This window comes from Festucalex cinctus, chromosome 17 (assembly GCF_051991245.1).
Source record: "Festucalex cinctus isolate MCC-2025b chromosome 17, RoL_Fcin_1.0, whole genome shotgun sequence".
Taxonomy (NCBI): Eukaryota; Metazoa; Chordata; class Actinopteri; order Syngnathiformes; family Syngnathidae; genus Festucalex; species Festucalex cinctus.
The window spans coordinates 3,153,277-3,168,259 of NC_135427.1; the positions used below are offsets into that span (position 1 = coordinate 3,153,277).

The window sequence follows — 14,983 nt, forward strand, 5'->3', positions numbered from 1 at the left end:
TTTCATGTTGTTGGCAAGCTAAGCCCTTTAGCACTGTGATGTTAGCATGTGCCCACTGAGATGGATAAAAACGGATGGATTTTGCAGCTTAATTCATACAACGCAAACGCAATATTAATCAGAATGCTGTTTAGACTAGTGAGGCTAACGCCAGCCCAGTTGAAACAGATTTTTGGCCGGTATAGCTAAATTATTCACTGCCAGCCTAGTAAAAAAAAAAAAAAAAATGAATCTTTGATGTCTCGAGCCATCAATGGTAGAGAATGAGTTAAGTTGCCTTTGCCCTCGTTGAGCTGACGGAATCTACGCGCACTATCCTGTTCACTCTACGCCCTCGGGAGTTTACCCAAACGCAACAATAAGCTTATTACTAACCGATAATTGCCAGCTGACACTAATGACAGGTTATTAGCGCCTGCTGCTCTTTTAATAGTGCGACAAGCTACATTGTGTGCAATGACGAATCGAGCCATGCCGGTACTCGACATGGCAAGAGCAGAGTTTAACGCTGATGACTCAACTATATGCATCTGGTGCCCAAATGCATGCTTCTTCTTTCTAGAAGTGACACGTAGGTACACTCCCCTGAATGTTAATGCTTTTCATCTTAGCCACATATTTTTGCATGCTTCCAACTTTGTGGGAACAGTTTGGGGAAGGCCGCAAAGGGGAAACGACTCCATATTTTCTCCCTTTCGCGCAAGTCATCTGAGCTGCCTTTTTTTTCCCCCGGTTTGCTGTCCTTCGTTTTAGGCTGTGATTCCTAACCACAAACTAATGTCCCGCGAGACATCATCAGTCTGTCAAACTGTTGTTGTGACTTTTGGCTTGTCCCATCAGGGGTCGTCAGAGGCAGTCACACACGTGATTTGTTTGGCACAGCCTAAATATTTAACCAGGCTTGTGCCATGGCAAACTATCCAATTCCACTTACGGGTAATTGAGCAGAAAATTAACTTATCCATCTTACCTATCTGCAGTGTATTCACAAAATCACCTACCTGTAATCATTTTTTTTTTTTTTTTTTAATGTGGGACCTTGATCAACTATGTGCAGATTTTGTACTCCTTTTGTAATACCCAAGTTGTGCGCCAAAACTGGCTAAAAGGAAAGTCGTAATCAGTATCAAATGAGTTTGTTGAAGTGATTTATCTCAACCAAGGTTATTTTAGTTAACTAAAACTAAGGATAAAACTTAAATTCAAAAAAACAATTTCGTTAAAGAAATAAAAACGAAAATGCTTTCTGAAAAACTAAAACTAACTGAAACTTCATTTTATGTTTACAAAACTAACTATAATTGGCAAAAATGTCCTTCGTTTTAGTTTTTGGGAATTGATTTAATGCATGAGCCTCTGGGGATGATTTTAAATGTGAATTAAAATAATTTATTTTGAGATTAACGGAAGTGATGTCATCTAGCAAAGCACCTTCAGATGACGTCGCTCCCACGGTGTTTTATTTTTTTAATATTGCGCACAAGTAATACACATTTCTTTTAAAAAGTAAAACTAATACTGAAACTAACAAACTAAACTAAAACTAAGCATTTATTAAATAACTTAAACTAACAGAACCACCCTGAAAACTAATTAAAAAAAACAACTAAATTAAAAACAAAACAAAACTCAAAACGAAGTAAAAACTAACTAAAATGAAAAATTCCAAAATTCTAATAACCTTGATCTCAACTCAGACTAGGATATTTCTAAGTGCATGGGACAAGTGCTCAACTTAGCCAGAAGTCATGGATTGTTTACACTCTGCTGAGTGGCTATTAAAATTCTCAAGCATCTGTAAACCATTTACTATATTTTGAAGGGTAGTGTTAGAAAGATGAGTTTGAAATTATGTACAAGTGTTTTGGAATCATAGTTTGTGGTATATTTGCTGTTTAAATTATTAATATATAGGAAATTGAGTGCGAATTAGCAGAATTTAGTTGTATCTTGTCATTCAGACAACAGAATCATAGCTTGTATTCAACTACAGAGGCATAGATTTCACACTCAGTAAGTAAACCAAGAGAAGGTCATCATTGTTTCTGTATTTTTTGGATGGTGCGCTGTAAGATTTTTCCCAATTAAAAGGTTGGGAAACACTGATGCAAGGTGCCAATGTGGAAATTAGGGGGTTTGAAATTGGCCCGATGTATTAGCGGCAGAACAGATGGAAACTCCCTGGCCACGCCCCTTTCTGTTAAACACACACCACAAATATATTAATTATTTGAATGGAGGTTATGTGGCACCATTCTTATCATGCTTGCGTCTCATCGCAATCAAACATATACACAAAAACAACGACGACGCTTGGGATTTCGACAGAGCCGAGTGACTCATCCTCAAAGACTTTTGGCAGCGACGCCAGCTCACTCGGATGCTTTTCACCGTGTGACTCAGCTTCTCTGTGTGGCGTACTTTTTTGTGTATGTGTTTTTCAAACAAAAACATCAGGCAAAAGAGCTGAATGTGAGCATGGGCCCAGACTGCGGTTTTCATGCTGTTATGCTGGGTTTCCAGGCATGGCGAACAGCACGCCAGCGCAGGCCAGCAATGCCGTCCTTAGACCCGTAAAACCTCAACACTTTGCAGTCATTGCTTTTAGTTGGCGTGGGCAACGTTTTCATTCTGGACCTTTTTTTTTTTTTTGCGCCAGAGTGGACCGTGACTCACTTTTTCTGGCATCGTCTTTGGCCGGAGTCCGTTTTTGGTATCGCTCTCACCTGCCCAAACTGAAGATGGCCGTTCTCTCCGAGAACACAAACACAGTAACACTGCATCTTTCCCTCACCAGGTCTTGTTCCAGCTGACCCGTTCCCAGGTACAAGGAGGCCAACACTACTCGTCTCTTTGCGGTCCTGACACGTGCCTGATGGGAAAGGAAAGCTGAAAGTGAGTATGAAGGCGCGGGATGTGAGCGTGATTCCCACAAATGACGACAGCTGTGTCACAGACGCTTGGCCAGCTGGGAACGTTACAAGTTATATTGGATACTTACTCCTTGAAAAAAAGACGCCGATGAGATTTATTCCTTTAAAAAAAAGGTGTCTACAAGATTTATTCAAGTTGCATTTGAAGAGGAAGTCAACCTTAAACATTTCTTGAAAATCATGTTATGTGACCTTACTAGTCTAAACATGAAATTCTGATTAATATTACATTTGTAGAATATGAGATATGAAGCACAATTCAGCCGTTTTTATCCATCTCAGGGGGTGGCCATTTTGCCACTTGCTGTCAACTGATGACATCACAGTTGCTCCGGCAAGACCAATCACAGCTCACCTGTTTTCTGAAGCTAAGCCCTGATTGGTTGTTACCTGAGCAACTTGTGATTTCATTTTCACTCGATAGTAGGGGTGTTAAAGGTGGGGTCTTCCGTTTTCACTCAGGAAAATGCAGGATGTATACCCATGAACACCTTCTCAATATACACCTCTGGGCTTCTGTTAACGTGTGGTGGACATTTTTAAAAAAGGTGTCTACGAGACTTATTCCTTCACAAATTTCCACTCAAAAGCTTCTGTTAATTGTAGAGCGATTAAGCCTACTGGGAATGTAGCACCTCCTGAATTAATTGAAAAAACATGAGGCCAGTATCTGTCTTTGAACTGACCTTTAGCGTCTGGTAGAACTGGTCCGGCGAGGCCAGCACGTGGACACGTGCGCCGTTGACCCGGAAGGCCGGCACGCGCTCCGCCATCCATCGGAAGTGAGCGTGGAGGCTGCGGGGCGCGCCTGGCGCCGTGGCAGCGGGGGCGCACTCTGGAGCAAGCTCGGTTTTGGCCAGCAGGGGCGCCAAAAGCAGAATGGAGGAGCTGCGCCGACGGAAATGTAAAAGTGGGTCAACTGCATTCAAAGAACGTTCAAAGGCCCATGCTGCTGTGCTCAATAACAAAGGCGGGGTTCTCTCAACAATGCAAACGTACATGCCAATAAGGAATGTCAAGACTATTGATTAATCTATTTTTTGTGCGGCATGTGGCCAAAGCAGTTTTTAGTCCTGCCACAAAGAGTTATGAAGCATATACAGTGTCCCATTTGGCTGATGATAAGTCATCCGCTGCTGCGGATTTCCCACAGACACCTGGCAAAATGCTTCCTTACAGCGCACATGCCATGCAAATTAGCAAAATAGCTCACGCCATTGGCTTTGTTAAATTATGCAAATGTGTGGGTGACATGCCAATGGCATTTCCCATCGCTGGTATGAATATCCTCCAGGCCAAGTTTAAAGTTGTGATTTTACAGAAGCAATATGCTTCAGGTTACCATTTGGTAACAGTGAATGCTTTACAGTCCACAAAATAATTTCCAGTAAATTTTTGGATCATGTTTAAAAAAGTGCACACTTGCATACCATTAAAACAAATTTAACCCGTGTCTTCTCCCAAGTTTAGCAATGTGACAATTAAAACACTTTGATGATTGTGATTTATCACATACAGTAAATGTGACATTCCTGCATGAAAAGAGAATAAGATGTATTATTTCAAAAATAATTGTTTCAGTTTACTTTTGAGAATGTAATCTCAAGATTACAATTAACTTTCTGTGTGTCTTTGTCCTTGTAAAAACTTTTTTTTTTTTTTTTTACTGAAAAAATAGGACTTGTTATCAGACCTTTAGAACGTTTTTTCTTGGGGAAATTTTTTTATTGTAACAATAACAGTCAACTTTTTAATTCCTTTGGCATGTAGGCATACACGTGGTACTAAATTAGTTATTAATTGTTGTAAGGATTAGGTGAGGGTTCTTTGAAAATGTCTTTTCTGTAGGGCATCCCTAGAACCAAAACGTTTGCGAACCTGTGGTATATTAAACCGTCAATGAAAGAAGTAAACATAACGTAAAAAAAAAAATTGTACTGAAGAAAATGAGCTAAGATTATGGTAATTATTTTACCTTTTTTTTTTTTTTAGATATATATATACACTTCTATTGAAACAATCAGAAAAACATTACATTTGGAAACATTTATTGCATAATGTTCCAACATTTTTGTTCATTTGAAAGACAATAAGTAGAAAAAAAAATAAACAAATTCACACCATTTTTTTTTTAAATTAATTTTATTTTATTTTATTCACACCACCAAAACAATTTTACCCAATTGGCTGCTATTTGTTTATGTCATAAAGTGGGCGGGACAAACGGCGAAAGCAGCCAATGCCCTCTCAGAACCACCATTCCGGTAGCAGAGCAGCGCAGCACTTGGAGAGCCGATGATTGTCGAGGACAGCCGAAAACTAACGAGCGCCATTGGAAGCATTTTTAAATGGCTCACGAGTTCTCCCGATTAAATCAACTAGCTGAAACGAGGACGATAAAGAGTTCATTTCGTGGCAAACGCCTGAAGTAGTGTTTATTATTACTATTTTTTTTAATAACTCGTGGGAATACTTCCTCGAACGTTGGAAGACTGTAAAGCAAGGGAGAAGGACGTTTCAAGCTCACAGCAGCATTTAAGCGGCACCGACCGTGTTACTACATTAGCATTCGCAGGCTACTACTGTTCCTGTCAACGGGATGCCTATCTTACGACACGAAACGTCGTATTTCACCGTAATTTCCGCGTGTTATTTTAACATCGTCTCTTACCCGCCTCGTCGGTCCCGCGCGCGGAAGAGCCGGTCAGATATTCGCGTGAAAACCCCGGCCAGGGCCGGCGAGTACACGGAGTACACCAGCCTCCTCCAAGACATGGGGGCCGCCATTGCTGCCGCAGCGCCCATTTGAAGGGGGAAAAAAAACAAAACAACCAAAAGCTTTATTGACACAAAGCGTTGGACACGTGACAAGACAACCTGCGGAGGCTTTCAGTGAGTAGAACAAGCTTGGCATCACTCAACGCACATTACGTTCCACAAGAATGATGCCAACCTCAACCTGAAATACACGAACAGATACGGTATTTGCATATCCATTGATAACACTATATATAACAAGCATTCCTCATTGTACCATTATGCACAACACGGAACATCACAGGCACGTTAACCGACAAGATTATCGTGTATTGTTCTTTTTATACACTTAATATGCAAATGAGGGGAAATACTTGCACACAACTTTTTTTTTTTGTTGCTATACACAACGTTGTATTATTATTATTATTATGTTAATATTATTATGTTATGTTTTTAATGCATGCACAATGAGTTCCTCCACATATTGACTTGCTTCACAGGCATGTCATCTGACAATTAGCGTAGATTTTCAGCATAGGAGGGCCAAAACATCCCTAATGAAAATTAATTTGGACTAAAAGACTGGCCACCAGAGGGTCCGAGAACTGCACAAATGGAAATCAACCTTTTTTTTTAACAGATGTGTTGCTTTTAAATATCATGAACATGACGACTATATTCTGGCAGTTTTAATATCACGATATCACGATATTGCACTTATCGTTACATCCCTATAATGCATACTAAGTGTACTGTGTGTGTATTTTTGTACTCCATATGCGCAAACATTTGATATTTGCTCGAAAATGTGAGGTCACATCTACTAAATATGTCCACATGGGCATGAAAATAAATCTTTAAAAACTGTCTACATGTACTATTTGTTTATATCTGTTTGTACTTCTTACTGAATCAACATCAAAATGTTGAACTAAATCATCGGATCAAATCCACTCACAAGCTAAAAAATTAAAATTGAATTGAATTGCACCCTAAATAATCAAAATTTTACACATTTTTTAGTTAATTAAATAGTTAATTAACTTTAAATGAAAATAACAATGTTATCATTCAAATATATCTTTTTTTTTTTTTTTTTTTTTTTCCCCAACCCTATCAACAAAGGTTGTCCATCCTCTGATGGCGTGTGTAATTAGTTCAAAGTTAATTGCAGGACTTTACCGTGTAACATGCGCATGACTGCGCACAAGTACGCCTGAATCAACCCCGCCCTTCCAAAAAAAAAGCATAAAAAGCATACAATGTGATAAATTATCACAATGAATATTTCATGCCGTGTAAAATGCGCGTGGAATGGCTCGAGCGGTACCAGGAAGCGGACCCTGCTGCAAAGGTCACCGCGATTATTTACTGGCAATCCGCCAGAGCGAGTGCAGCGCATGCGCGTGCGCGAACCCGTGCGTTTACTGGAAGAAGGGGGCGGGGCCTTACGATCGGCTTTACTCACTGGAAACAACCTCCGGTAACCTTCCGCCACACACATACACACACGCGCACACACAAACATAAACACACATACGGTCCGCTACCTCCTTCCCCGCAGACGGCAGCACCGCCGCCGCCGCCGCCGCCGACGAAGACGACCGTCCTCGGCATACTTTTTTGGCGGAATATTCCGGTGGGGGGATTTTAATGCCTGAGCTAATCCTCCTCCATCTAGCACTACTCTCGGGTAGTTTGCCGAGTGTGTCTTTTGGCGACGAGTTGCGGCGCGGGGTTGTATTAATCCGCAAGGTAAGTTCGCAAAGTAGACCGCGGTTAAATGTGTTGAAAATTCAGTACTGGGACTTTCTTAGTTACTTATTAGTCAAACACGGCTGCTAGTTAAACTTAAATGGCGGCGCCGAGCTGGTATAGGGGTCTATATGGGGAACTCCTCTTTTCCAGTACCCCAACGTCCACGCTCCAGCGCGGGCAACATACACGAGGCCCCCCTCACTGTGTGAAACTGGAGAAAGGGGCCAGTGAAGCAGTATTAAAAACTGGAGTGAATAGGAGAGAAAAAGGGGGCAGTGACCCCGTTATTTTTGAACCCCCCATGAACAATCGATAGCAGCTCCAGTTGCTGAATGGGATGCAAGGTGCATTGCAAATGTGTCATTTAACCCTTTGGGTCAAATTTGTTATTTTTCCAGGTGAAAAGTGATGACTTTTTTTTTTTCGAAAAGAGACCCCATTTCTGTGTGTTACATTAAGGATAATAGTGGGAATTTTACAACTGTGACATTGTTGTTTATATGTATGTGTTTATTTTTAAGGGAGAGGCAAATTGAATCAGTCACACGCAATGTGCACCTGTTGGTCTTTAAAGGGTCATGGGGGGAACTCAAAACAAACTGTGCATGCAAAATGAACATTATCATCCATCTACTGTGCAGGTGTGTCTCGGTGGTCTCTCCCAGCCCCTCTCTGGATGCATCCAGCTCCTCTGCCCCCGGGCCCTGGACCCGGTGCGTGACCCCGCCGTCCTCCCCTCTGTCCCCCTCGCCGACCGGCGCCTTCCCGCCGTCGCCCGCCCTCTGCCCGGAGGCGGATGGCCGCGGCGCCATGGTGGCCTCCCGCCGGCGCGAGCCCCTCGCCATGAGCGGCGGGACCCCATCAGAGGGGAGGGTTCCACGGTCCGAATGCAGCCCTCATCACTTCAAGCCCTTCCGCTCGCACGCACACTACCAGCAGGTCAGTCGAATTTCTTTTCTGTTTCTTAGAGACAGCTCCCGGCTGAAGTTTACTGTCAAACTAAACATAAAACTGAAAGAATTATGTTTGTCCAAATTCTGCTAGCTTCACGCTAACACATAATGTGAAACGCCTTAATGAGGTAATAAAACTAGCAAATTACTCCCGCTGCATTGAACAACTTGTATTTTAACCCAGACAGTCGCAATTACTTAGATTTATTCTTGATCCTCTGCAAAAAACGAGTCTTCATCTGTGTTATACTGATCCCTAGTGGCCAAGGCGCACACACCAGAACGAGCAGCACAATGTCAAAAAATACTTTAGCATGAAATCATGATGCACAAACATTTTGAACTGGAACGGATTATCGGCAATGCCAGTCATTTCAATAGGGAAAGATGATTTGAGATATGAATGTTTTGAGTATTGAGCATGGTTACAGAACAAATTTAAATTTATTTGGACTAATATTGATTTATTTTATTTATTTTATTTATTTATTTATTTATTTATTTTTAGGCTTATAACGTTTTCAATATTTGACAGACTAAAATTGCGATAACGGTTGATTAAAGAAATACATCACTTAAATTTCCCATAAATTTTGATCCCTTCGCACTTAGAAAAATAAAGTTATGAATTAGAGGAAGCACATTTAACTGCTTTTTTTGTTTATCCTCTAATATTTGTTTAATTTTACGACTAAGACAAATCTGACATTTTTTTTAAATGTAATGTTAATATGTAAATAAATAAAAAAAAAGGCAAAAAAAATTAAATGATTTTTCCCAATTTAAAGGGGATAAAATCGTCCAGCCAATTGAAATTGGTCAGGGCCTAATATGATCTCAACTATTTTGATTCTATTGTCACTTTTTTTCAGTGTCAAATTTTTTTTAATTTTTTTATTTTTTTTTAATGTTTTTAAATTGTTCAACTCATAATTATTAACGCCACGACAAATCTTTTCAATAAATATTTGTTTAGGGAATTCCCCTCAAACATCATGCATCAATGAGAATAGAGCACTCAGTTTTTTTCCTCATTCAAAATGATACATGTTTAAATAGTTTATATGGTACAAATGTGTTCAATTAAACAGTTCACCTGGTAGATTTCACATTGAGCACAATGTTTTGAGGACTTATAAAAAATATTAAAAAAAAAAAAAACCTTAAAAAAAAAAGCTTTAAAGCTTTGTAATGGTTCCATTTGATCCAAAGTTATCCACAAGTTTCCAAAACATAAACAAATGTCCCCCAAACATGATTTATATTTAATTATTAACTGTAAAACTAACCGATTCAGTCGATGTTTAATGAACTCACTCACAGATCAAAGTTCAACGACGATAATTCAAAAGATGCATGTTTGTTTGTTTTTATTTGCACAAATATTTGACAAGAAAAACGGGAAAATATATAAATATATATATATATATATAATTTATTTATTATGAATTCCTTTTTCTTTTTTTTCTTATTATTACCATTATTATTATCGTACAAATATACTTTCTTGAATTATATATATATATATATATATATATATATATATATATATATATATATATATATTTTTTTTTTTTTTTATTTAATTATTTAATTATTATTTATTTATTTATTGTTATTATATGTAATATTTTGCAATGGTCAATTTGAGATGGCACACCACAACTATTACTTTCATTTCAAACAATATTTTGTTTATTACCTATCACAGATTGTCTTTAGTGATCATAATTATTTATAAAAAAAAATTTATAAAAAAACTCTCTCTCTATATATATATATATATATGGTAATATAAACATAAATAAATAAATATATTTACTTGCAATTTTTTAATATAATTTTTCCCATTTAAAATGGCTTATTTTCAACCCACAACATATGAGTAGCATTGAAACTTGTATTTTGTTTCAACAACCAAATCCCCAAACCCAAAATAAAACCCCAACAACAATTCACCTGTTTCAGGTGATGCGTGCATTGGGTAAGCTCCAGGAGAGTGGCTTCTACTGGGGCGGGGTGGGGGGCCGCGAGGCCAGCTCCCTGCTCCGCTCGGAGCCCCCCGGCACCTTCCTGATCCGGGACTCGTCGGACAACCGCCACTTCTTCACGCTGTCGGTGCAGACGGCGCGCGGCACCAAGAACCTGCGCGTCCACAGCGAGTGCAGCGGCTTCTTCCTGCAGCCCGACGCGCAGTGCGCCCAGGAGCCGCCGCGCTTCGACTGCGTGCTCAAGCTCGTGGCGCACTACATGGGCAAGGGCCCCGCCGAAGCCGGCCCCGGCCGCACCGTCTATCTGATCCACACGGGCGGCGAGCGGATCCCGCTGGAGCTGCGGCGGCCCCTCCTCAACTCCCTGTCGTCCCTGCAGCACATGTGCAGGAGGACCCTCAACAACCAGGGCCTGGGCGGGGCCGAGCGGCTGCCGCACACGCTCAAAGACTTCCTGGAGGAGTACGACGCCCCCATATGACTGACGGGGTGCGCCGGGCTCAGACCAGTTCTCGGCGGCGGGGACGTGAGCGAGAGAAGAGGTAAAACTTTCTCCCGATTGACTGACTTAGACGCCGAGCAAAGCCTCGTAGAAGACTAAACGAGAAGAAGCGTCTTGTGTACGTGTGTTCACACGGGACCAAGCTCGACTTTTGTTTGTTGTTTAATCCAAAATCCGGCTTCAAAAATACACCATGATGATGGAAAAAGAAGAAAAGCAGAAAATGGGATTAAGAAGAAGTCGGGTGACAAAAAAGAGACGCCTCGCGCTTCGAGGAAATGACAGGCGGACGCCCCAGAGCCAAAATGGCGTCAAGTCTTAAATTTTTTTTTTTTTGTGTTTTTTTTGTAGTTCTCATCTCATAAAACACGTGAGTCTAGTCTCAAAAATACGGAGCTACAGAGGGTCCTCGTCTTACGTCGGAAGTCGGAATGCGTCAAATCACTAGTTTAGTAAAGCCATAATTACAGTATTTGTTTGAAAAACATACAACCCTAATGTATCGCGGTAACTGAGTGTGCCTTACAGCAAATTAGCTCCTTCATTGCGCGCCGTACCAACACTGAAAACTTTGTGCTACGTCGGGAACGTTGGAATGCAACGACTGGAAGAAAATCAGATATGGTGCAGTACCACCAGAAACCACATGGGGCAGTGTTGTGATAAGAATAATTTCTTGGTATGGCGGTAATTAAGTGCAAATTGGCCGACGATAATATCAAAATACAGCTGTAATATCCTGGATATCCTTGGTTTAAATTTTAACGCGGGTCTGAATGCACCGTAGCCGATCACTAACCTATGCTAGCGCAGGAGCAAAGTCATTCTTACAAATACGGTGATAACTGAGCGTGCCTTCCATGCATCATGTGACCACATAGTATAACGATTTTCTTGCGTGCCATTCCAAACGTCAAAACCTCGTAGAAGGGGGCATTTGTAAACCGAGGATCTCCCCGGCATGTGTTGGCTAGCTAACATTGTAGAAAACGGTGAAAAAAAAAAAAAGAAAAAAGTATGATTTAATAGCATGCTTTGAATGGGGTAAAAAGTAGCGCCACGAAAGCGGGTGTCCTCATTTTACAAGTTTCGTTCATACAGCCCAATTTGTCTGAACTAGATCATTAACCTATGCTAGCACAGTTATAATTACAGAAAATACTTTTGTGAAAAATCTCAGCCCCGAAATATAAAACAAACCAATAAAAAAAAAAAAAACAGGACCCTTGAGACCTTGTATTTCGGGAACCGTAAATCGAGGGACCCCTGTACATGTTTTCATATAACAATATATCAACATAACTTTATATATACACGCGCATAAATAGATGCATGAGTGCTGCCCCGTGAGGTCGGCGCACTCATTTAGCGTCCGTATCATTAATTCATCGCGCCGAGCCGAATGACTTCATCAAAGACGAGCATTGATTAGTTGATTTAATACGGCGTAGTTGTTAAAAGGCCGTATAAAATGTTAATAATGAGTCCTGACGCTTAGCTTTTCACACAAACTAGCCTTTTTTTTCCCCGAGGAGCAGGTCACTTTGTTTAGTATTACTCGGCACGTTTGAAAAGTTTAGTAAGCTAAAAGAGATTTTGACACGTAACGGTCACCAAATTAAAGATGCATTGTGTAATTTTTTCGCGCTCGGTGGCGCCCCCTGGAAGATTAGCAAAAATTGGTTGATTGGCAAGAAGTTCGGCAGACAAGTATAACATAATTCATGTCGTTATTGAAGTCGGCCATTTTGTTTGGCTAGGTTTCATTCTTTGACAAATTCCTACTAGGGAATTCATGTGGACAGATCGGCCATTTATGATTGCAGCTTTAGTTTTAAGTAACCCAAGAAAAAGTCTCAACAGGTCCAACAGGATGTCAGCCATTTTGTTTCAAAGCAGCCATTTTTAAAGGGACAGCAGGAGAGCGAGGCAACAGTGTGCTGTATTCTTATTTTTTCCCGCTTCCAGTCATGCCTCACGACAACACATCTTCCCCCTCCTCTCCAAAAAAGGGACTTTTTTTTTTTTTTTTTTTTTTTAAATTGCATTCACTTAAAAAAAAAATCCTGTTTTTCTGACAAATTTTTGGGGGGGAGCTTTTTTTTTTGAGTATTTTCTTCTGTTTTATTGAAAAAAAAATTTTCACTAGTTTTCTGAGTAATTTTTTTCTGTTTTTTAAAACAATATTTTTTCTGGTTTTTCTGATTTTATTTTCTGTATTTCTTAGTAATTTGTTTTCACTATTTTCCTGAGTATTTTTTTTCTGTTTTTTTTTTTAATTTTTCCCCGTTTTTCTGATTTATTTTATTTTTTTACTGTTTTATAAAATAATTAGTTTTCTTTTTTTCTGAATACCCCCAGAGTAATTTTTTTTCTCAGTTTTTCTGATTTTTTCTTTTATGACAGGAAAAACTATTCAGAAAAAAAATACTCAAAAAAAACAAGCTCCCCCCAAAAATGGTCAGAAAAAACAGGATATATATATATATATTTTTTTCAAGTGAATTGAATACGCTTCCGTACATATTTTCCCCCCCACAAAAAAAGAAAAAAAAAAAAAAAACAACTTTTGGAACGGCGCTAGCTAACCTGTGATCCACTCGGGAGCGGAGGCTTTTTCTGCTGCCGTCCAAAACACTACAAACAAAACAGGAAAACGCGTTTGTGCCGGTGGACCCATCAACGTCACGTCATGTGTATGTATGTGAAATCATTTTGTCTTTTATAAAGACTCTACTTAACCGCAGCAAGATGGCGGCCACTTAGTGTGGCACGACACAAGCTGTAATCTCTCAACAACAACAACAAAGCAAGAAGAATAAATGAGAAAAAAAATGAAACGTTGCACATATTTATATTTCTAAAATATTTCAATAATTTATATTAAAGAGCACTATTTTTACAAAAGCCAACTGCCTTTGTTTGCCTGTTCCTTTTCGTCCGAGCATTTTTTTTAGCTTTAGCCGAGTTAAAATTACGACTTGCTGCTTCCCCCCCCCCCCCCCCCCTCCCCTCCCTCTCAGCTTCTGCAAAGCATTGTGGGTAAATTCCATAAAGGCGGGCCTATAGGAAAGGAAAGCCGGGGGATGGAAATCGCGATTCGATTTTTGAATCGCGAATCGATTTTTGAATCGCGAATCGATTTTTGAATCGCGAATCGATTTTTGAATCGCGATTCGATTTGCGAATCGATTTTTGAATCGCGATTCGATTTGCGAATCGATTTTTGAATCGCGATTCGATTTCTGAATCGCGATTCGATTTTTAAATCGCGAATCGATTTTCGAATCGCGATTCGATTTTTGAATCGCGATTCGATTTTTGAATCGCGATTCGATTCGCGAATCGATTTTTGAACCGCGATTCGATTTTTTGAACCGCGATTCGAAAAATCGAATCGCGGTTCAAAAAATCGAATCGCGGTTCAAAAATCGAATCGCGATTCGAATCGCCAAAAAGTCAAATCGCGATTCAAAAATCGATTCGCGATTCGCGATTCAAAAATCGATTCGCGATTCAAAAGGGAGGGGGGGTAACAAAGGGATTACCAGAAGAGCCGTTCCACACTTGGACACAGGCCTTACTGTGCAAAACGCTCACTTTGGGCCGGACCTAACTGGAAAGGAATGCAGTCGGGCTTTTATACATCCTGCCCCAAGGGGTGCACAAGGATGCGTGTGTGGCTGGCTGGGTGGACGTATACACACTATATATACGTGTATGCGCGTGTAGATAGATGTATGCATAGCGCCCGTGAGTGAGGTCAAACACGAGAAAGCTTCCACGCGCGGGTGATTTACGACATTCGCCGCACATAAAAACGTCGGGCTCGAAGGTAAAGCGGTTTCCAAAAAAAAAAAAAAAGTGACATGCTCACGCACGCGCGGTTCCCATTCCCTGCATACCTTGTGTTCTGTGTGTGACTGGCTTCCAGGAAAGAGCCACTTTAATTGAGTTGACTTTTTACGGCTTGCCTGGTGTTAGTGTGTGTGCGCGCGTGCGTGTGTGGAGAGAGAGAGAGGGGGGGGGGGGTCGAAGTGGAGAAAGAATACATTTTTTTCAGTGACGCAAGAAAAGAAAAAAAGA

At 40.3% G+C, this 14,983-nt stretch overlaps 2 protein-coding genes across 10 annotated transcripts in view; one reads left to right on the forward strand and one right to left on the reverse strand.

Annotated features, from left to right (window-relative positions):
• The window catches only part of LOC144004546 (CDP-diacylglycerol--glycerol-3-phosphate 3-phosphatidyltransferase, mitochondrial-like), a 12,524-nt gene extending 6,765 nt beyond the window's left edge, over window positions 1-5,759 (reverse strand). For all 4 annotated transcript variants that reach the window (XM_077501785.1, XM_077501788.1, XM_077501786.1 and 1 more), the window contains exons 1-3: window positions 5,605-5,759; window positions 3,620-3,821; window positions 2,795-2,872 (exon numbers count right to left, since the gene is read on the reverse strand). In XM_077501785.1, coding sequence (XP_077357911.1) covers window positions 2,795-2,872; window positions 3,620-3,821; window positions 5,605-5,738 — 414 coding nt within the window. In that variant the 5' untranslated portion in view covers window positions 5,739-5,759. The remainder of the gene's footprint in view (window positions 1-2,794; window positions 2,873-3,619; window positions 3,822-5,604) is intronic.
• Window positions 2,798-13,804, forward strand: LOC144004548 (suppressor of cytokine signaling 3-like). Of its 6 annotated transcripts, none has more exons than XM_077501797.1 (4): window positions 2,798-2,895; window positions 3,636-5,914; window positions 8,093-8,390; window positions 10,373-13,804. In XM_077501797.1, the coding sequence occupies exons 3-4, from the start codon at window positions 8,262-8,264 to the stop codon at window positions 10,874-10,876; spliced, it is 633 nt and encodes a 210-aa protein (XP_077357923.1). In that variant the 5' UTR covers window positions 2,798-2,895; window positions 3,636-5,914; window positions 8,093-8,261; the 3' UTR covers window positions 10,877-13,804. The 6 variants fall into 6 exon arrangements, with proteins under 6 accessions (XP_077357923.1, XP_077357922.1, XP_077357925.1 ...); XM_077501796.1 differs by having other exon boundaries at window positions 3,636-5,825; XM_077501799.1 differs by lacking the exon at window positions 3,636-5,914 and having other exon boundaries at window positions 2,862-2,895.
• Window positions 13,805-14,983: the final 1,179 nt, after the last annotated feature.

What these genes read in the sequence shown, in the direction of transcription:
- LOC144004548 (XM_077501794.1), top strand. Translation starts at nt 6,974, where the DNA reads ATGAATATTTCATGCCGTGTAAAATGCGCGTGGAATGGCTCGAGCGGT. An exon ending in CTCACTGGAAACAACCTCCG is followed by an intron (nt 7,177 to 8,092) that starts GTAACCTTCCGC and finishes TCTACTGTGCAG; the next exon opens with GTGTGTCTCGGTGGTCTCTC. An exon ending in CGCACGCACACTACCAGCAG is followed by an intron (nt 8,391 to 10,372) that starts GTCAGTCGAATT and finishes CACCTGTTTCAG; the next exon opens with GTGATGCGTGCATTGGGTAA.